Raw genomic sequence first — 23262 nt, forward strand, 5'->3', positions numbered from 1 at the left:
TCTTTCTTTCTTTCTTTCTTTCTTTTTCTTTTATATATATATATATATATATATATATATATATATATGTGTGTGTGTGTGTGTGTGTGTGTTGCAAAAATTGGATGAAAATGGCTGTGGAATGTCAGTGTAGCAGTAAAAATCAAAGCATTTCTCACAGAGTGCTGACGAGAGACATTAGCTTTTAAAAGTTCTGATATATAAAGTTCTCAAAGTTCATCTCATCCCATTATATCTCTTAGCTCATTAACAAAATGACACCATCAAAAAATGAAGCAGTTTGGCTTCTCAGTAGTGTGTCTGTGTGTGGGAGAGAGACAGAGGTGTTACAAAACAAGGCTTCAATTCAAAAACATGATCAAGTGTGATTTCTGTGGTGGTGTGTCCTCTAGTGGTGAGGAGTTTGCACGAGAAAATAAAAGTTTCTACCCTTTAAAACGGCACATGGCACAAAAATGTTAATCTATATTGCATTATATCTGCTATATAGTACATCTGTTATTTACATATTTATCTAAATGGATTCATGAATCTATTTAGAATTACAATGACCACAAAGCACTGATGGGAATACTTCAAAATCAGGTCAATGCCCGTTATTTTCATTTTATTATTCAGGCTCCACACCATACATACATTAGACATCACACCACATCAAGAAGATGTTCAGGATGTCATATTGTTAAACATTACATTTTGTTAAAATGTTTGTTAAAAATGAGTAATCAAGTCATGCTATGTCTACCTGTTGGATATTAAAACAGTCCTATCAAGTCCATAATGATAGTTTTAAAGTATATTAATTCCTCTTTAGCACAAGGCATAAAAGTATCCAGTGGTAAAGGTGAAGATTATTGTCCATCAAGGCCCAAGTGATTGTTTGGCCACATTCTGATCAAAAATTAAGATGTGAACAATGGAATGCTTTTAGTCAGTAAGTTGTAGTAGAAGGGCTGTAATTGGTCGAGCTAAACTGGGTCAAGAAACTGCTGGGTGAATTTCTGATGGAATTCCTTCAGTTTGTTGAGCAAAATCTTGAGCTTGTCTGTTGGAGGAAGGATGGTCATCCTGGTGAAACAAAAAACCACAGAAGAGGAATGGAAAGGATATAAATAGAGAAGTTATATTTTATGTAAGAATATATATACAGTACCTGTCGAAAGTTTGTAAACATTAGGATTTTTAAATGTTTCTTATGCTCACCAAGGCTGCATTTAATGTTTTCAGTATATACATAAATATATAAATTATATATGAAATGCAGTTTATACATAAATATATAAATTATAAAGGAGAGAATTTACAAGAGAACACAAATGTTGAATGTTTGTAGCATGTTTTGTAAAACGTTCACTATTATACTGAATGACTTAGCATAGACTTCTTCAGGGCTAGTGTTTGTGTATTTCAATTCATTCTGTAACCTACTTATTTTACAGATCTCTGCACTAGTGTTAATTTCTTCTATTTCTGACAGAGTTGATCATGTTTGACAGATAATATAATATTTTATGCATGTCCCTTAATAAGCTATCCTGTAAGCAATAACCTGTTTAAGTGTCAACGATGCAGTGTTGCCAAATATTGCTATTTAAACAAACAAAAACAGAAAAATAAATATAGAAATAAACCAAAATTACTTCAAATCACTTCTGCAAATATGATAAAGCTATCACTGACCCCAAACTGAATCTTCCTACTTTATTAACTTTCTTAAGGGTCAAATTAAGTGAAAAACACAGGTTTAATAACGGCTTATAATAGCTGGATTTGGCAACACAGAGCCCTCACTCACAACTCTCTGAAGACTTGTTCACTCCAGCAGAGTCTCACAGAGATCATTTTCATACCATGGACGCTAAACATTTTTGCAAACTGTCTAAAGTGAATTATAAATGTCATGCAGACATTCATATGAGTAGTTTAACAGCAAATTAATCATTCAGAGAACAAATTTTATTTCTGAACATGAAAAATGTATGTGACCTCATTGCTGGCTACGGGCCTGATTCCAACAGAGGAGACCTGATTCAAACATCAAACAAACAGATGCAAAGACTAGATCCATGGAAGCTATTCATTTTTTTTTTATCTTTCCATCTTATTTTTAATGTAAGAGCTGGCTTGAACTTGAGTGTGTGAGGCGATGTCAGCAGTCTGTTCATTGTGCTGCTGGGTGTTGTGAACTAGTATTAGTATTCCAAATATTTAAAATGTATTAATGTACCAATAAACACACTATATTTCTTCCGCATACATACAATTTTTTTTAAATAATAAAATAATAATAATAAAAACTAGGGCTGTGTATTGCCAAGAATCTGGCGATACGAGACTTATCACGATACAGGGGTTGCGATACAATTTGTTGCGATACATTGTGATACTGTAAGCAAGGCGATAGTGGAATCTGCATTTGCAATAATCAGTCCCTGTAACATTCAACGTTGTTGAACCAATCTTTGTGCAGTATGAGTAAAGGGTAATCAATGAAAGTGCTTGCAGGATCTTTTAGTTAAATGTATAATACATATGAAATGTATTTTTTATAAAAAAGACCATATATATATATATATATATATATATATAAATAGCTATTAGGGGTGTAACGGTACATGTATTCGTACCGGACCGTTTCGGTACAGGGCTTTTGGTACGGTGCACGTGTGTATCAAATGACCAAATGCAATATTTTGTGTGCGGAACATATTTATTTTCGTGTTTCCAAACGAACATATTAAGTGGCGTAAGTCTCCGCATTCAGCGCAAATCCCGCCCTGCAGCTGATTCTAAGGCCGGTGACACACTGGCTGCATGGCGTGAGCGTGGCGTTTCTGCTGCGTGTCAGTTGCGTGATGGCTGCTTCGCGTTTTCTGTGTCTTTAAACACCAGAATCGTGCCTGATGCGGCGCTGGCGTGCTGCTCCTGTTGTAGGTGACATAGTGGGAGACCGCTGACAGACCAGGATCTTGTCTTCACGACAACACTATCTATACTTAATGTTGAGCATAAATATAAAGCCTACTGATAAAGGACACCGTCAACAGTATTGACGGCAAAATAGACTATGTTTGACAGGTGCAATATGCCAGTGTGTCACCGGCCTAAGGTTTTCAAAAGGCATCACGCGAGTGTGAACATCACTACAACTAGGAAAAAAACGATTGTAATTCAAACGCAGCTCCCGTCAGCATTTAAACAGACCTTTGCTCTTAATTCCGATCGGTCCAATGCAATAACGAAATCTGAGCAGGTCTAAAAACTTAAACTGTTGATGCTGCACTTTATACTTTGGAAAAGTTATATTTTTTAAATATGAGCAGGGCTACAAGCTGGGTTTGGTAATGCTGCACCATAATCATAGTTATTTATTTATATTTTTCATTATATTTTATTATATGATATTGGTTTGAGACTGAGAGTATTTTATTTAGTGGAGAACTTTGCAGCAGTATTTTATTTCCTATTCTTTTTTTATTTTATATATATTTTATTAAAAAGTATTTAAAAAAAGTGTAAACAAATTGTTAAAAAAAGTTTATAGTAATAAACAACCTGCAGTTTAATGTTTGCATTTCTTTCCCGTACTGTACCGAAAATGAACCGAACCGTGACTTTTAAACCGAGGTACGTACCGAACCATGATTTTTGCGTACCGTTACACCCCTAATAGCTATATATATATATATATATATATATATATATATATATATTTTAGACCCTGCTTTAAAGGTTCACAGTTTCAGTTTACAATTGTGTCACAAAATTAATACAGATATTGAACCTTTCCACTTGGATTTGACAGGTTTTTAAATTTATTCATTTAGCAGACATTTTTATCCAAAGTGACTTACAAATGAGGACAATGGAAGAAATCAAAAACAACAAAAGAGTAGTGATATATAAGTGCTATCAGGGCTTGGAAACGAAAAAAAAAAAAATTGTGAGAATAAAAAAAAAAAAAAAAAACTTAAGTCGCGGCTCACATCGCATTTTATTAGCCCTATTATTTTCCGAAATAATTAAGGCTTAAATGCATGTAGTCTAAAGCAAAATGTTTCCAAACATAATAAAAACAGTTATTAGTTTCTCTCCAAAACAAATCCTCTAAAGTTTAGGCTATGAAAACGTCAATCCATAAACAAATTAATAAGGTGAAGCTGATGCCTACCACTCTCATTCAGCACGAATCCAAATGTTTCCATGTTCCCGACGTATCTGGATGCTAAAATGTTATTTATTATATAGTGTTTGTACTTTCAATTATTATTATTTAAAAAATAATATTGTCTGTAAATGGTTAATAATCAGTTAAGGAGTGTCGGTTAGGAAAAATAACCGAAATTAACATCAGTAACGTCACAGTGCAAAAAAATATATAATAATAGTTACTGTATAATAAGTAACGCTGTATATGCGTCTGAAAGTCGGACTCCAAATTTCATTCTAAGAATTATTTTGAAGTTAATATAGCAAATGAAAACTGTTCAGCTTCCTGGAAATTTGAGAAGCTCTGCTAGGCTATATTAGTTCCCCTTACTCTACAACAAATCATTTCAATTAACAGTATTTAGAAAAGAACAAGAATTACAAATATAAGAAGCTACTGTATAGCAATATTAACGACAAACCAAAACTAATTAATTTAGGCTAAAACGAAACTGAAACCAACGTTGGGTCTCTCATTCGACACAAAATCAAATGTTTCCATATTCGTGATGTATTTGAATGTTTACAGTGTTTATTATAGCCTAATGTTTGTAAACATTTTGTGTCTGCATTGTCTATTTCTGAATAAAATACTCTTTTTTTCTTTCTCTAAAAAACTTATAAGTTTCTCTGTCTCTCTCTCTCTCTCTTTATAAATATATATAGAATCAGCAGAGCTTTTACAAGCTTTTGTCATCGTTGAATCTTTCTCAGACGTTTCCAAATGTCGAAATTGGTTAGCGCATCTATCTGTGCATGATGGTGTCCAATGCCCCCGGTGAGCGGAGCTTCTCAAAGTTGGGAATAATCAAAGGAGAGCTGCAGTCCTCAGTTGGGCAGGAAAGGCTAAGCATGCTGGCGCTTGAGTGTTGAATACACATGCACCAATGCCGAGAAAAAAATAGGCCCTTTTTGCGCTGCAGCATGAGCCCCAATTTTGTCTAAATCCGGCCCTGATGGCAGTGCATTGCCATTAGACTTGCCTATGATGAGTTCACAGCTGAGCGGACATTTCACTCATTGGATTCAGCAACAGAGATTAAGGCGATTCTTGAAGATGGCTAAGGACTCAACAGCTCGGATTGAGTTGGGCAGGTCATTCCACAAGGAGGGAACATTTAATTTAAAAGTCCGTAAAAGTGACTTTGTGCTTCTTTGGGATGGCACAATCAGGTGATGTTCATGTGCAGAACGCAAGCTTCTAGAGGGCACATAAGTCTAAAGTATTTGCGTTTGTATTTATTTTCTGCGTGGAATCGCCAAAAAACGCAACGCGAGCGCCGCACGAGCTGCACAAAACGCCCCCAAAATCACAGAAGGGTGCAGTCGCGGGGCGACCCTCCCACCTGCTGCGCCCCACGCGAGCCTCACGGGTTCACACGGGTCGCGGCAAGTGCTGAAATCGAGGCGGAGCGTGCGCATCAGTTCCGCAGTGGACGTTACCACAAAAGCACAACTGACGGCATACTTCAGCTTTGTACACCTAAACATGAACCGGGACAATTCTTTCACCCTCCATTACTAACAGCGAATTACATTAACGATAACATTAGTGGCGTTCTCTAATGCTAGTATTTCCTGTCACTCAGGATTTGTACAGAGATGAAGACTGCCATCTAGCGGTCGGGAAATAAACTCAAAACGAAACTGCCATGAATCTTGTATGATTTTTTATTTTTATTTTTTAATATCGATATTCCGTTTTTGAGAATCGATACAATATCAGCAAACAAAATATCGTGATACTCACAAGTATCGATATTTTCTTACACCCCTTATAAAAACTACACGGCCCTGAAACGGTAGCCTCTGGTATTGCAGGAATACATGGCTTATTGAAAATGCACATTCATTCTCTGCCAGCAAGAGGCGCTTTCGGAACGGCAAAAATATAAGTTTCCCTGGTAATGGCAGAACACAATGTAGCAATCTTGCAGCACTCATATTTATTAAATGAAAACACAGCCTTTTGAGGTTTAATCGTTACATTAAGCCATATCACAATTCTGGCCTTTCCATCCCCAAATTTAAAACCTCCTGAAATTATAATTAAGATTTTCTTATACAGTTTAAGACTTTTTATGGCTTTAACAAATTAAATGTAAGGACCTACTGAAACCCTGTAATGAAGTCAGCATGAAAAGAAAATCCAACCTATCTATTTTCTAAATGCATGTTATGGGTATTATAGTGACCACTTCATTGTGCTTGTTTCATTTAAAAAAAAAAAATTCTCACCCTAAATCTTTTTCTTTTTCTTAATCCATTTCACCCCAAAACAAATACTTTTAAAAAGCATCAAAACTCTTGAGGACACACACACCTGAAGTGATAAGTGCCTTCTCGTTGACCAAAACCACTGCCAGGAACGAGACAGATCCCAGTCTCCTCCAGAAGTTTCAAGCAGTAGAACATGTCTGGAGCCTGACCCTTCGCCTGTATTCACACACACAACAAGCCATGAACCAAGTGAACTAGACCAAGCTGAAGACAAAGAACATGTGACACAAACCAACCTTGGCTGCGTTGATGGCGCCATCAGATAGAGTGATACAGGGGAAAGAGTACATGGCTCCCTGCACAGGGTTAGAGCTCATGCCTGGCACTGTATTCAGAATCTCCTCTGTCAATTTGGCTTTTTCAGCCATGGCACTCAGAATGGCTGTTCGTTCCTACACAAGACAGAGGAAGAGGACTGACAAAAGGAAGAAGACTGGGATACTAGCCAATGCAGTTAACTGGATTATACATACAGCTAACTGGGAACGAAACCCAGGTTTTCTTGCAGAAACATGTGAAACAGTGTACAGCAGTTGAAAACTATGTCTAGGTCTGTCCTATCTACCATCTTTTCTTTCATATTTAAATCACTAAAAATGAAAATTATGTCATCATCTACTCATCCTCATGTCATTCCTAACCTGAATAATTTCATTTCTTCTGCAGAACACAAAATATTCAGAAAATTGTCTCTGTTTTTGCCCATACTACAATCAGTGAGATTTTGGATTTTGGTCTCTATTATCACGAAAACACTTGAATATATATATATATATATATATATATATATATATATATATATATATATATATATATGACTGGTCAAATGTTTGGAATAATTAAGATGTTTTAACATCTTTTGAAAGAAGTCTCTTATGCTCAACAAAGCTAAATTTATTTGACCAAAAATGCATTAATGATGTGAGATATAATTATGTTTTCTACTGTAATGCACTTTAAAATGTAATGTATTCCTGTAATGGCAATACATGGAATTATGCATAAAAATGCTAAGGAATCATTTCTTAGGATTATCAATTTTTAAATCTGCTTAAAATTTTGGGGAACTGCGATACACTGCCGTTCAAAAGCTTGACCAGTTCCTGTGATTTTGGCGTGTTTTATGAAAAACCTCAGGCATGTGGTCGCTCATTTGAAATACTCCAAAATTCATTAACATCAGACGTTAAGAATAGATTCACATGTGGATGCACATGTTGTGAATTAGGTGGAATTTTTCTCATGTGCTCATTAATACAGCAATTACTAATGAATGAGACCCAATGTCTTGAAAATAATTTTTCCTATAACCAGAGTCGTACACCACCATGTTAGTTTGTCTGCTTGCTGTGGTAAAAAATCTACAATATGGAAAGATTAACCTTAAGGCACCTTAATGAAGGTTTGGTAGGAAGGTTCTCCAGGCTGAGGGGAGTTGACAACCAGATCCATGAGGGCTTGTCCAGGTGCAGGCGGGCACAGACGCACTGAGACCAGCTTGGAGAGCTGAGCCTTCACCTCTGGGTCCATGTTGATGACCTCCATGTATCCTCCTCGAAAACCACATCTGAAAGTGTGTGTGTGTGTGTTTATTTATGAATGTGAGAAAAGAAAGTACATTGAATGGATTGGATGAACTCGCAAGTATTCCTATCTGAAATGAAAAGTGATAAACCTGTCCTCACTCTCCCATGTAGCACTTCGAGGTGGAGTGGAATGATGCTAGCTCTACTTTGCTTGAATACTCTGGACCCATCTCAAACAGCACTTTCTTGAAGGAGTGAAACTCACAGCCCTCTGCATACACATTATCCTGATACACCTATGAAGGAGACGAGTAGTAAGAGAAATGTTTAGTGCTTGTACAGAAAACAATGTATGAGTATTTAAGTGTGCACTTCTCTGCCTGTAGATGCTGATGCTAGGGGTGCACTTGATGTTAATACAGAGTTTATAGAATTATATAATATGGTGTAAACAGCATCAACTTACTTCATCAGCCATTAGGAAGAGGTTTTCTTCGGCTGCAAATTTGATTACATCTTCAATACATTGTTTGCTTTGTACCTGACCTATTGAAAGAAAGAATGTAAAAAAAATATTTATAAAATGGAAAGAAAACTAATAAATCATTTTAAAAAGATAAGAAAAAAATGTGCAGATGTAATTAATCTTGCATAGTTATTAAACAATGCTTTGGATTATTATAGCATGCAAAAAGTTTTGCTCACCAAAGCTGCAAAATTATAGTGAAAATTTTACTGCAATTCAAAACACCAGCTTTATATTTGAAAATATTTTTGTGTAATTCATTCATATCATACTGTCATTACACCGGTCTTCAGTCACATGATCCTTCAGAAATCAATCTAATATGCTAATTTGGTGCTCAAGAAACTTTATTATCATTATTATCTGTATTCTATACATAATAAATAAAATTAAAAAAACTTTATCAAGGAAAAGAACTTGATGGCTCACCAGTGGGGTTGCCAGGGTTGATGATGCACAGTACACGGGGGATGCAATGCTCCCTGGCTGCCTGTAGAGAGCGCTGTAGCTCACTAATGTCTAGACTCCAGCACTTCTCCTCATTCAAGTAGTAATTGACCTGAACAGCACCCAGCTCTGTTATAGATGCAGAGTAAAGAGGGTACTGAGGAATAGAGATCATGACCCCTGTCCGTGTACGACCTTCCCCAGAGGTCAACAGCTTCAGTATGGTCTAAAAGACAACAAGTTAACAAAAAATAAAACTACATTTCCTCGGTTGTTGGGGTCTTGTCATGTGGTTTCTAAATGGTTGTTTACATCTAGAAGGCTCAATGTAAGCTTATAGGAATTGTTTTTAATGTAAAAAATCTTAAGTCTGATATATTGAATAATGAATTAAAATAAAAGCTGTACTTATATGAAATAAGTATACTGGATATAGCAGAGCTGAAAACTGGTGGACTGTTGCTTTAATTGGCATACTGGAGCAGAGTACACAAGTTCAGTGTACAGAGAACCGTGTTTGCGTTTGCCTGACGCACCATAATGCCGTCACTGGCTCCTGTCGTGAGGTAGATGTTATCAGGATCAGACGGAATACCACCGTCACGACGCTGTATGTAGTTTGCAACATCATGTCTCACACAGTCAATGCCCTGACTGGATGTGTACGCACCTGAGAGAAGGAGCAGACCAAAGGGAGGTTTGAATATGGAATAGTTTCCTTACAACATATAATATAGCATCAAAACCTCAGAGGACTTTTGGATAGTAACATATTGACTGCACACTGGGTAACATCAATGGTTTCAGTAGTTTACAATTAGTACACTTAGAGTTTAGTTTGTTATTAAGTGTTTTGATTAAAATTTACATATAAAAGTATATGTAAGTCCTGTAACTGGTCACCACTTTTTTTCTTCTTCTGTGGAACACAAAAAGATTATATTTTGAAGAATGTGTCAGCTGTTTTAATAAATATAATGAACATCATAGAGTCAAAATAAAACTGGACCCCACTGGTTCTTTTTGTATGAACAACAAAAACACAAAAAACTGAGACTGAGAAAAATGGTGACAATTGTATTTTTTGGGTGAACTATCCCTTTTAAGATTTTCAGCATTTTTTATTTAGCTTAAAATGAACATTAAATTAAAACTGACCATATTTAGTTTCTTAGTAAATATATTTAATAGCCTTACTGTAAATGATACATCAGTGCACAATATTCCAAAGGAAAAAATGTAACAACTTGCCGTCTCAAAAAAACATTTTTTCATATTTTTTCACATATTTCTCTCATAAATGTATCATATTAGGTTGTCATTTGTCATATACATGTACATTTAAACAAGATGAGTATCTAAAGGTATATATTTCACATAGTCTTTCACATTGTATGAGATCATACATCTGAATGTGTAATAATTATAAACATTTGGAGATTCTTGGCATTTGATATTTCATGCCAACTCTCATTATACACACATCACATACCGATGCTGTTTCCTCCACATGATTGTAAAATACGCCTCGCTCGACTTTTGGTATCTTCTGGAAACTTGTTGTCATCAAGTAGTTGTGGATAAGTACACAATGCCATCACCTAGAGAAAAAAGTAGCTTATGAGGCTACATAAAACATCTAGAAAAAAAAAGGTAAAACTATGTACAAATCTAAAACTGTTGACTTTGGTTAATGTATGGAAGAGTTGAAAAGCGCAGTGGACCTGAAAATGACTGGAAACGTCTACAGTAGATAATTCATTGACATTCTTAGTCAGCAAAAGGAGAGGAGTCAAGTACCCAGGGCCGCTGCTGGCCAAATGGGTGCCCTAAGCAGGACTGTATTATTGTGCCCCCCTTCCTCAAATATGATGATGGGAAAAAAACACATACTATAGGGGTGAAAATAGAACTTTAAATCAAATAAAAAAGTAAATGTATAAATTGTATTATTTACAAATTACAATTGTAGCTCTCGACATTTACCTATGGCTATAACTTTATTATGACTCTAATTTATTTTATAGTCTCAAGCATTCAGAAAACATGCAAAAGGGAAATTAAGCAGTTTTACTATGATAAAACCATGTTTTCTTTTGTAAGGGGTGTGATATGCACGTTTTTTGTTGAAGAAATTATAAAGGCTGTGTTATCTATAGCAAAAAGGTGGCCAAAAATGAAATATTAAGGGAAGTCGTGGCCTAATGGTTAGTGAGTCGGACTCGCAATCGAAAGGTTGTGAGTTCGAGTCTCGGGTCGGCAGGAATTGTAGGTGGGGGGAGTGCATGTACAGTACTCTCTCCACCTGCAATACCACGACTTAGGTGCCCTTGAGCAAGGCACCGAACCCCCAACTGCTCCCTGGGCACTGCAGCATAAATGGCTGCCCACTGCTCCTAGGTGTGTATTTGCTGCTGTGTGTGTGCACTTTGGATGGATTAAAAGCAGAGCACGAATTCTGAGTATGGGTCACCATACTTAGCCGTCTTTCACTTCACTTAAATATTAAGTGAATATTTGAATGAAATATTTGGTCAGTAGCCTAAACAAGGATTTGATTGTCCTGTAAGTGTAACAGCAGCAATTACATGGCATTTGGCTCCCTTTGCAGGCATTTGTAATAACATGTACATAAATTGTTTATTTTGTATTTGCCTACATTATGTATTTTAACAGTGCTATTATTAACCAATCATTATTGCCTCATTTTATATATATATATATATATATATATATATATATATATATATATAATGGATTTTAAGTCATTTTAAGTCATTTATTGATGCTTAGGTCTGTTTTTATAGCAACAACAACAACAAAAAATATTACAGTATATTAATACTTGTTTTTAAATTATTATTTGAAGTAACAAAACCATGGTTTATTTGCAGTTAACATGGCTACAAGAACGATGATTTGTGTTGTTATTGTTAAAACCATGGGTAATTTTCGTAAGGGAACCTGAAAACAAAAAAAACTTTCACAGGATTGTGCCTGAAAGTGATAAACGGGCCTCGTTTTTACCTAAATGATTTATAATTTATTTTAATATATATTAAAAATGTATAAGGTGTGCATTGTAGCTGACACCTAAATGAACACATTACAATTGTTTTATGACTGCAAGTCTTTCTCCTCAAATGCTATTGAGCTTCAAATTTGCGTTTGAGCCCATGTGAAAAAGTAGCATAATTTACATATGATTTACAGTTTATTTTAATAAATATCAAACATTCAATTCAATTGTGCTTTATAGCTGACACCTAGATGAACAATTACAGTTGTTTTTATGACTGTAAGTCATTCTCCTCAAATGCTTCTGACGTTAGAAAAGTGTACACCTATATCGCATGTAACTTTAGAGACGGTCCCTAAATTTGAGACTCTCGAACGTCCAATGTCAAGCCAACTTTATGCCTGTTTTTTTTTTTTTTTTTTTTTTACTTTCTTTTATTCTATTTATTTTATTTATTCTTTTATTACTGATGTCCTTTACCCGGGCATAAATGTCCATCCATCAATTGTGAACATTCACCCGCAAACATGATGGGAGAATGGCGGATGGGAGGTGCCCTACGCAGACTGCGTACTCTGCATATAGGGAGCGGCGGTACTGCAGGTACTGTACCTGTCGAAAAAAGGTGATTGGCTGTTGCCCCATAGCATGAGCATCTCCGATGTTTGCTTTAATGACCTCTTCAAAAGGTTTCTTGACCCCCTGTAATAGAATAAAAAAAAACATAAATTCAAGTCATTCCATACACAAAAAACTCGGACAAAACTCATGCACCTCAGTGTAAGAAGACAGGTGACAAATGAAAGCAATGTGTTATAAAATTGGCTCAAAAACCAAACATGTTTGAAATCCTCCAAAAAAATAATATATATATATAGAAATAAATAAATTCTAAAATCAAAGTCTGTGTCCATCACACGCTAAATGATTTTCTGTTAAACCTGCCATCAGCAGCTGTCCAAAATCTGCAGACTATGGCTATGACTTTTTGCCATGATGCAAAGTTGAGGGAATGCCAAGTCATTGCTAAGCAGTTGCGAATGTGTTTGTTGTGGTTGCCAGGGTATTCAGGGAGGTTGGTAAGTGGATGGTAAAGTGTTCTGGGTGGCCAAGTCAAAAGTGCCCACCAACAAGTCTCGATAAGTATGTTTAACTTAATGCGGCACTGAAGAGACAGACTGGCATCTGATTTGAAGTAGTGCATGCCAGGTAGAAATTTGCGCACTTGGGATGTTGCTAACACCACATCACTGTGACGTATGCCATCAAAGTACAGTAAGAGCGATTCATGGCTCATTCCACATACAGTAGTATCTCTGATAACAACACAGCTGTTTTATAACTTGCTGAATTGGCTGTTGACAACATTGACGTGTTTCATGCTTATTCTGACACCTCAAGTTCCACCAATGCTCACATTATGCATTTTCAGGCACAGGCAAAGTCGACTACACCTTATGATATGGCCCGGTTGTGAACTGAAATTTTGGAACATTAATATTCATGGTTGGTGAAAATTAATATGGATTTTTTAATAAAAAAAAATTTAGGCATAGGGTCTAATAAGCTAGCAGCTTTCTTCTACCATCCAACATTTCTGACATTTGCAACTCAAGCTTCGTCTTCTATGTGATTCTAAGGAAATGTTTTATTTTTCACCATGCAGGAAAATCCTTCACCCAGTCCCCTTCTGTGTCCCATTCTTTCTGTTTGCTCATTTCAAAAGCACTTTAACAGACTGTGCAGCTGAAGCCTCACTAACAACATCCTTGTCACTCTCGCTGCATGCTGATTGCAACACACAGGCACCTTGTTTTTCCAAAATATGTTGTTCTCTCGTGAGTGGAACACACCATGCGGACAGAACAAGATAATAAAACTGTTGTTTTACTGTGATCTGAGGATTTTTCCACTAAATAAATTAGCTGCTTAAGAAAATTATAAAAGAAATCAGCGATCAGACAGAGGGAGTGAAAGCCTAATCAAACAATGAATGTGTGGGATAAAGACATTGCATTTGTGAAGTCTAGTTGTAACAAATGTGTAAATTTCTCACTAGAGAGAGAGAATATCACACACCTTATAAACTATATAGGTTGTTCTACAAATGATAGAAATAATGTTTGTTTTATAAAAATCGTTATAGTCAGTGTTGCAATGAATGTGAACTCTTGCAGCTAGAGCAGGTCCTTACATGATCAGCAAAAATGTGTTCCTGGATTCCAATCTCATATCACGCTATCCAATGAGACTTCTAGGTGTCATGCGGGAAATTGCCAGAGCGAGAGTTGGATGCAAATACAGTATTTTAACTAGATAGTAAAGTTTGTGGTCAAACTTTAAGTTGGCTTGAAAAAGCCTGGCCAGAAAGTTTGAAAAAATTAGAAAGTTTGAAAAGTTTGAAGAGTTTAAAAAGTTTAAAAAGATTTAAAAGTTTGAAAAGTTAAGAAGTTTAAAAAAGAAAGTTATCAACATATTGCTAGCATTAAAAGCAAGTGACTACCATGTCTTAGCATGATTAGCAAAGTTATTGGCATGTTGCTAGCATGATTAGCAAGTGACTAGCATGCACTTAACATGATTAGTAAGGTATCTAGCATGTCACAAGCATGATAAGCAAGTGACTAGCATGTCGCTAGCATGATTAGCAAGTGACTAGCATGTCGCTAGCATGTTACTAGCATTTTCGTAGCATGATTAGCATGTTGCTAAAATGTTTCTAGCATGATTAGCATGTCGCTAGCATGTCTCTAGCATGATTAGCAAGTTGCTAGCATTATTAGCATGTTGCTAGGATGTTTTCTAGTATGTTGGTAGCATGTTTCTAGCATGATTAGCATGTTGCTAGTATGTTGCTAACATGTTTATAGCATGATTATTATGCGACTATCATGTTGCTGGCATGCTTAGCATGTCTCTAGCATGATTAGCATGCGGCTAGCATGTCTCTAGCATGATTAGCAAGTGACTAGCATGTTTGTAGCATGTTTCTAGCATGATAGGCAAGTGACTAGCATGTCACTATCATGTTACTAGCATTTTCCTAGCATGATTAGCATGTTTCTAACATGATTAGCATGTTGCTAGCATGTTGCTAGCATGTCCCTAGCATGTTGCCAGCATGATTAGCATTTTGCCAACATGTTTTTAGCATGATTAGCATGTTGCTAGTATGTCGCTAACATGTTGTTAGCATGATTAGCATGTTTCTAGCATGAGGCTATCATGTCTCTAGCATGATTAGCATGTTGCTAGCATGTTTCTAGCATTATTAGAAAGTGACTAGCATGTTGCTAGCATGTTTGTAGCATGATTAGCAAGTGACTAGCATGTCGTTAACATGTTACTAGCATGTCTCTAGCATGATTAGCATGTTGCTAGCATGTTTCTAGCATGATTAGCATGTTGCTAGCATTTCGCTAGCATGTTGCTAACATGATTAGCATGTTGCTAGTGTGTCGCTAGTATTTTTCTAGCATGATTAACATGCTGGTAGCATGTTCCTAGCATGTTTCTAGCATGATTAGCAAGTTACTCGCATTTTGTTAGCACGACTAGCATATCGCTACCATGTTTCTAGCATGTTTCTAGAATGATTAGCAAGTTACTAGCATGTTGTTAGCATGACTAACATGTTGTTAGCATGTTTCTAGCATTACTAGCATGCGACTAGCATGTTGCTAGCATGTTTCTAGCATGATTAGCATGCGAATAGCATGTTGCTAACATATTGTTATCATGACTACCATGTTGCTAGTATATTTCTAGCATGATTAGCATTCGACTAGCATGTTGCTAGCATGTTTCTAGCATGATTAGCATGTGACTAGCATGTAGTTAGCATGATTAGCATGTTGCTAGCATGTTTCTAGCATGATTAGCATGTTGCTATCATGTTTCTAGCATGATTAGCATGTCGCTAGCATGTTTCTAGAATGATTAGCATGCGACTAGCATGTTGTTAGCATGATTCTAGCATCATTAGCATGCGACTAGTATGTTTCTAGCATGTTGTTACCATGACTAGCATGTTGCTTGTATATTTCTAGCATGATTAGCATTCGACTAGCATGTCTCTAGCATGATTAGCATGTTGCTAGCATGTTGCTAGCATGATTATCATGTGACTAGCATGTTTCTAGCATGACTAACATGCGACTAGCATGTCGTTAACATGTTTTCTAGCATGATTAGCATTCGACTAGATACATAGATAGATAGATAGATAGATAGATAGATTGATAGATCGATCGATCGATAGATAGAAACAGTCAGATAAATGGATATAGCACACCGAGTCAAAACAGTCTGAAAGTCTGACCCGAGTTTGGAGTTTGTAGAGTTAAAGCTCTAGGAGGAGTTACAGTTGCAAAATTTTGGGTCAGAAGAATAAGAAAAAGAAGAAGAAGAAGAAGTTTAAATAGGATTTCAGTAAGTTGGCTTTCTCAAGCCAACTTAATAAATATATAATAATAACAAAAGTACTAATGAAACCAGAATCGTACAAATGAGATTACACAAATTCATAAAAATTCGTCACCAATTTGCAACATAGTAACAAACACATAATGGTAGCAAACTGCCTGAGAGTATATTGGGGAAACAGGAACAGAACAAAGAAACTCAACACACCAAGAAACTCAACCATAACATTTGAATTTAAGAAGTGCAATAGGTTAGCGCAATCAAACTGTCATAAAAGAATATATTTCCAATGCCAGATTGTAGCTGATATTACTTGTAAATATTAGTTGTAAAAAAAAATTTTTTTTTTAAACTATATAAGATATAGAAGATATTTTGAGAAATGGTCACTAAAACTGTTTGATTACCAGCTTTCCAAAAAAATTATTTTATCTTGTATTCCTCAGTAGAAAGAGAGTCATACAGATTTTAAGTTTTCATTTTTAATTTTTAAAACTCCCTAAATAAACGATTTAAAACATCCTAATAACCGTTTGAAATTCCCTGAACATGTTTACTCTGCTGGCTAACACATTTATACATTGTTTGTAAATTTCTTTTATTTTTCATTTGTTCTTTGAATTTGAGTTGGCTGCAGGAAATCTTTTAGTATTTGACTAAATCTTCTCAATATCAAAAATCTAATGTTTTCTGTCACTATACCTGGTTGCTCTGACAGTGTAGTCTATTCTTCACACTGTTCTACACTTAATGTCCTGTTTTCTTCAAGGTGTTACTGAAATGAACTGAAATGAACTTTGTCTATTCAGCTATAATTAAGCATTTCTGGAGTGAATGTCTAAAATGACACTCAACCTATGTGTATAATTTGGAACAAAAGCTGTGTAATTAAAGTAGAACAGCAATGAGAGCTAAAAAAGAGTTAAAAAGAGAGATTGTCACTGTTGTTTAATTTGAATCACACCTGACAGGCATCTTCTAAACAAAAGCCATGTAGTACACGCCAATATTTTTGTTATTTCACAATAGGCATTCTTGCAAAAGAGTTCAGCATGCTATATGTGTGTTATACAATATAGGCTTAGTGCTGAAATTGTACTCGCACTTGATTATGGCTCTTTCATTCTCTCACATGTCATCCTGTCCCTCAGGCTCCAGCTGCCTTGAATTCAACAAACAACAGCGGCGTTCCCAGAAGTTGATACGGGTGGGACTAGATTGCAAGCAGCACATCTGTGTCTCATTATGGCGAAACTGAGTCTCTGTCCAACAGAACCAGCTGAATCTACCAGAAACTCTCACCTCCCCAAAAAAGACTGAAAGCATTATTTCCCATCTCTTTAGCTATTGGCCACAATGTACAAATGGCAGCCAATCATATGTAGCTGTGTGTCTACCGCCCATGAAGGAATGACACCCTTTAATCCTGTTTGAGCAGAAGGTAAAGATTTGTGTTGGAAAGAGGTATTCAGACTTGTAAATGTGAGTCACGCAGACTTCCGCAGTATGAAGTATGAAGGGACAGTGGGTCAGATTTCACTAAGCATTTCTGTAGTTATTACAGCTGGCTTTGCCCTACGTTATCAAATAACTGCCATTCGTTTAGTCAACATATGACTGATGATCTGCATTTTTATGGCAGCATATCCATTAAAGATATAGTGCAGCATATAAAGTGCAGGGTAAAAAAATAACATGATAACTATAATTGGTGCAAAAGGTGTTAAACAAACTTCAAGATTAAAAGGCTGTTTCAAATTAAATGTAAAAAATAAATAAAAATAAAAATAATTGAGCACAACAGTATGCTGACTTTACACGTTTTTACGCACCTGTTTTTGTTATTTTTTTGTGTACACCACTTCACTCCAGAGAAATATTACTCTAATTTTTCCCCTATATTTTTCTTATAATAATAATTATGTAATACATTCCGGGAGTGACTTTTTACTGTTGTGTTTTTAAAGAAGTCACCAGTTTCAGTTCCAGCTCCAGCAAAAACCAGCAGTGGACATTATATTAGAAAGGCTCTACTACTGAGTCCTAGGCCTAGACTAAAAGCAACAAAACTTTAATTCTGATATATTCTGTATGAGTTATGCAAAAAAAAAAGTCAGTTTTTGTCTATCAATGTCTGGAACAAATTCTAAATAGCCATTTTATGAATAAATGCTATTTGTTTACAGTAAGGTGTCCACTGAATGTGAATAAGCATATGCTTACTGTGCACTGAGCATTTCAATGATACACTCACTCTCCTGTTCCTGAGCCCCTAACTCCTTTATGAAACCTCATCTTTGGACTTTCTGTACTTCAGAAAATACCCTGGGCATCGAAGTCTACTTTCCTGCAGAGTTTAGCTCCAATTGAATCAAACAGATCAGACTTTAATTGTCCAGCATAGTCCTGAAGACTTTGGTTAGATTTTTTCAGGTGCATTTGATTAGGGTTGCAGCTAAACTCTGCAGGACAGAGGACTATAAAGGCCAGAGTTGCTCACCTCTGATATATCTTCATGTACTTTGTAACTACATGGATACTATGTAGTATACTTGCTTTTGCAGTATTGTAATCTTTTACATACCAATAAAACTTTGCTGAAAGACGAAGACAAACAAAAAGCCAAAGAAATGCAGAGTGAAAGAGACTGCATCAAAGAGTCTTTAAGAAAAATATAGGAGTGAGACGAGGTACGTAAATCAGAGAAAGCAAGCAGGAAGCCAAAAATATATTTGCCCAGTATTAGGTGAAGGCCACCTTTGTCATGCATGTCTTTGCCAGAAACCTTAAACCAATGGACCTGCAGGTGCCAAAAACTAAAACCCAGTGCATATTCTTTGCTAGATCAAGAAATCCCCCAACAGATTGTGCTGAAACATCTTGGTTTCATTATTATAACATGTGATTCCTGGAAAACAGTTTTTATGACAGCAATGACAGTAGGATGTGATTGAACTCTTTCACAATTTAACTACCATGGACTTCAATAGAGTGTGTTGACTCATTGTTCTTGCAGCACTTGTTCCTGCAGTGTCTAACCATGTGTGTTTGGATTTGTCACTGTGCCTGCTGGTATCTTAGCAAAAGCCTTTTTGCATGTGGCTCAGGGGCAAATTTATTGTGATTTGAAATTATTGTGTGCGAGTTGTAATTTGTATAAAAACTACATGAAATCATTGTCACACAATACTGAAATGGTTTATTTCATGCATTGTTTAGATTATCATAGGTTTAAAAATTATTATTATTAGTAATTATTATTTTTATATTGCATTTTCATTGCTTATGAAAACAAACATAACCCAAGGTTTTTATTCAATACAGTGACTAAATTAACGATAAATCATCTAAACCAACAACATGTATGTTAGACCCTATTCCATCTAAGCTCCTAAAAGAGGTGCTTCCAGAAGTCATAAGTCCTCTTCTGACTATTATTAATTCCTCATTGTTATAAGGATATGTCCCCAAAACCTTCAAACTGGCTGTTATTAAGCCTCTCATCAAAAAAACACAACTTGACCCCAAAGAACTAGTTAATTATAGACCAATCTCGAATCTCCCTTTTCTGTCCAAGATACTAGAAAAGGTGATATCCTCACAATTATATTCCTTCTTAGAGACAAAATGGTATATGTGAGGATTTCCAGTCAGGATTTAGACTGTATCATAGTACTGAGACTGCTCTCCTTAGAGTTACAAATGACCTGCTCTTATCATCTGATCGTGGTTGTATCTCTCTATTAGTGCTATTGGACTTTAAACGTAACCTAAAGTTTTAATGTAAGCTTCGTATGGCAACAGGTTGTGAAAAAAAATCAACCTCTGGGAAATAAAAGCGTATATATAAAGCTGATATTATTAGATCATGTTTTTGTAAATAGAGTAAATATTGTAAATGTGATTTAAGAGTGATGAATATGATTTAAAAACAAAATATCTAACACAAAATGTTCTGGTGCGAATGTGTGTTAAATGTTAGATCTGGAAGGAATAATCCAGATTCAGATGTTGTTTTGCAACTGTGTGGCAACAGATGTTTGACATCTAATATAATTTCCATGTGTGTTAGTTCTTGGAAGGTGCTGTAGTTTACTTAGATACAGCCACCAATTTAAAGAGTGAAGTAAAGACTTGACAAACAGATGCTCTCTGTTCCTATGACAATCAGTGCTTACTCCAGACTGTGATCTTATGAAGGGCATGACCTCAGAGTTCACTACTACTCCCAGCACCACTCATATGGCCAGCAGAAATGATAATTGTTATGAGATGTCTGTAGCCAAACTAATTATGAATGAGTAACAAAGAGTGGACTTATTCACTAATGACCGATGGCAGTCTGCTTCACAAACACTGACCTAATAAATGTTCCAAAAAATGGAGGAAAAAAGGTGACGGAGAGACATACTTTTTGTTGTTGGATTACCTAATCAAAGCTTTTGAATTGCAACCCACTTTCAAAAGTGTCTTTGTGATGAGCCTCAAGCACAACAGTAAAGATGTTTACTAGAAGAATGAAATTGCATCTTTTTCCAGTAAGAAGAGTAGAAACAGCCAGTTTATGATCAAAGGGGTTAAGTGAACATGCACATGAGAACTTTTGTCAAGTAACCTAAAATGTGCTTTAGTAAAATGGTTCTATTCAAAAACAGTATTTAATACTAGCCTGCCTAGACTGCTACCCCAAAAGTAGCCTAATTTGTAATTCAAATCACACATACACCAAAAAAAAAAAAAAAGCTATATATTTTCACTTCAGAGCGAAGGTTAGGGTGATAGTCACATATAGACACATTATTATTATTCCAGATATGCTTTCTTCCAGACTGTGCGCAAGAGAATTACAGGATGCTTCCAGAATTTACAGCCTGCTTAAACTTTTGCGTAATGTAATGCAACTTTGTTTGAGAGGATGTAATCAATACCTCTTTCAGCTCCTTCTCGATCTGCACCGCACGCTGAAGGATTGGACCGCGGACTGCGTAGTCAACTTTCTTCACGTTGGGGTTCATGGTGTCAACGGTAAGCACTTTCCCCAGACGGGGTAATGCTCCGTTTTCGGACATCTTCCGGTGTAGATGTTCTCTTTGGGCCGCCGGGAACGCAGAAAGATTCCTATGAGGAGAAAAAAAAGGGAAGGCAGCGGAGAAAAGTTCAAGAACCTGTCTGGAACCTCGGAGTACCCCGCCGTGTAGGCTAAGCCTCACATCTCCCCCATTTCAAAACGCTCACGGTTCTGTTAGATAACATTTTTATAAACAGTTACAAGCGGAGCAGGTTTCTGATGTAGAGCTTAAATTTGGGTTCTTAAACTTTGGTGCAAGATTTCATAAGAAGCACAAGCAACTGCTGACCCCCACTAAATCCCCACGCCTCTTTTTATCTACTGGGCTCACAAACAGTACATACAGAGTTTCTCTAGTTACTTTTCCATGACTGCCAACCCCTTCTTAAATGGGGAGTTTTAAAGCCCGTACCTTGTCCCGATAGTAGAGTGTAGATACTACACCAGAAGTGTAGAAAGGGGAGACTCCTCGTTTACCGAGATTAGAGATAGCAACGATCGACCCGTGTCAGGCGTGTGAAGCGTCTAATGCGGATCCAAACTTTGACCGGTTAAAACTTCCCTTCACATTGAACCTCCTCCCATTGATCCCATAACTGAGAACAAAGCGCGCCAGCTCCTCCCATGTTGACTGAGGCTCTGTATGTCCTGCAGTAGAGATGAACAAATAGTGCGATCACATTACAGGGTTATGTGTTTTTTGAAAGAACTTTTAGGCAAAAGGCCTATTGGCAAACTTCAGGAAATATAAAGCAATTGGAGAAAAATGGCAGACTTGACAAGAATTTCTGCTAAATCTAATTGTTATCAGAGACTGTGATGTTCCAGACATCATGCTCTTCTTTATTCAACCACGTTGGTCTTATTGGAACATAGGCTGGTTGGTTGTTAAGAGGAGATATTACGGAATATATTGTTAAAACGTTCTTCACATTGAAAAAAAATAAAAAATAAATAAATGTTTTTTTTTAAGAACTGTTCACAGAAAGTTTCTTTAGGTAGCCCAGAATGGTTCTTCTATGCCACTGCAGTGAGAACCCACCTTTGGAAACTTTATTTTTAAAAGCAGGCTAAACAATTGAATTCATCTGGGATACTTTTAGGCAAAATTTTTAAACAAGAACTTTAACTGTGTGGTAAGTATTTTTATTATTATTATTAATGTCATCTAAGTCTTATATCACTTATATCAAGACTATTTGTCATATGTTTGTTGTTGTTGTTTAGTTTAGTTTATAACTTTACTGAAACAGATATGTTGTGGAACCTGTTTTATTTTTCATTTAAAGGGATAGTTCACTCAAAAATTAAGCTTTTGTCATCATCATGTCATCAAACCAGTTCTGATTTTAGTTTTTCATTTCCTTATCACGCACTCACCAACAGCCTGAGGTTTTGTGCATATAGGGACATACTTTATGCACAACTGATAAAGATTAATTCTTTATCAGAAAGTCTCCTCTGTGGTGTTGTGCATTCACGTCAGTGATAAACACACATTACATTACACACACACACACACACACACACACACGCACACACACACACAAACGAGCATTCACAATTACTCATTCTAACTCTTTCAAGATACGCTCAGAGCGAGCGTTTTTCTTTTGTTCCTGTTTTGTACGATTATTTTTTGACGATTTTTCATATGAGTGTGATATCTTGATTTAAACTTTGCAAATCATGGACTATTGATTACTGCGAGCCTACAACACTCGACCTACAAAGTCATTGTGATTCGTTATTGTAACCTCTG

The 23262-nt window shown here is 36.1% G+C and overlaps 1 protein-coding gene across 2 annotated transcripts; it reads right to left on the reverse strand.

Annotated features, from left to right (window-relative positions):
• Positions 1 to 701: 701 nt before the first annotated feature.
• On the reverse strand, positions 702 to 22110 carry LOC132155166 (alanine aminotransferase 2-like). 2 transcript variants are annotated; one of them, XM_059564023.1, is made up of 12 exons: positions 21978 to 22110; positions 21361 to 21550; positions 12620 to 12709; positions 10481 to 10589; positions 9525 to 9658; positions 8971 to 9214; positions 8482 to 8561; positions 8175 to 8311; positions 7882 to 8056; positions 6726 to 6881; positions 6533 to 6645; positions 702 to 1068 (listed from the first exon to the last, which is right to left on the reverse strand). In XM_059564023.1, exons 2-12 carry the CDS (start codon positions 21499 to 21501, stop codon positions 969 to 971), a joined length of 1479 nt encoding a protein of 492 aa, XP_059420006.1. In that variant the 5' UTR covers positions 21502 to 21550; positions 21978 to 22110; the 3' UTR covers positions 702 to 968. The 2 variants fall into 2 exon arrangements, with proteins under 2 accessions (XP_059420006.1, XP_059420005.1); XM_059564022.1 differs by having other exon boundaries at positions 21945 to 22087.
• Positions 22111 to 23262: the final 1152 nt, after the last annotated feature.

The sequence above is a fragment of the Carassius carassius genome, chromosome 12 (genome assembly GCF_963082965.1).
Source record: "Carassius carassius chromosome 12, fCarCar2.1, whole genome shotgun sequence".
Classification (NCBI taxonomy): domain Eukaryota; kingdom Metazoa; phylum Chordata; class Actinopteri; order Cypriniformes; family Cyprinidae; genus Carassius; species Carassius carassius.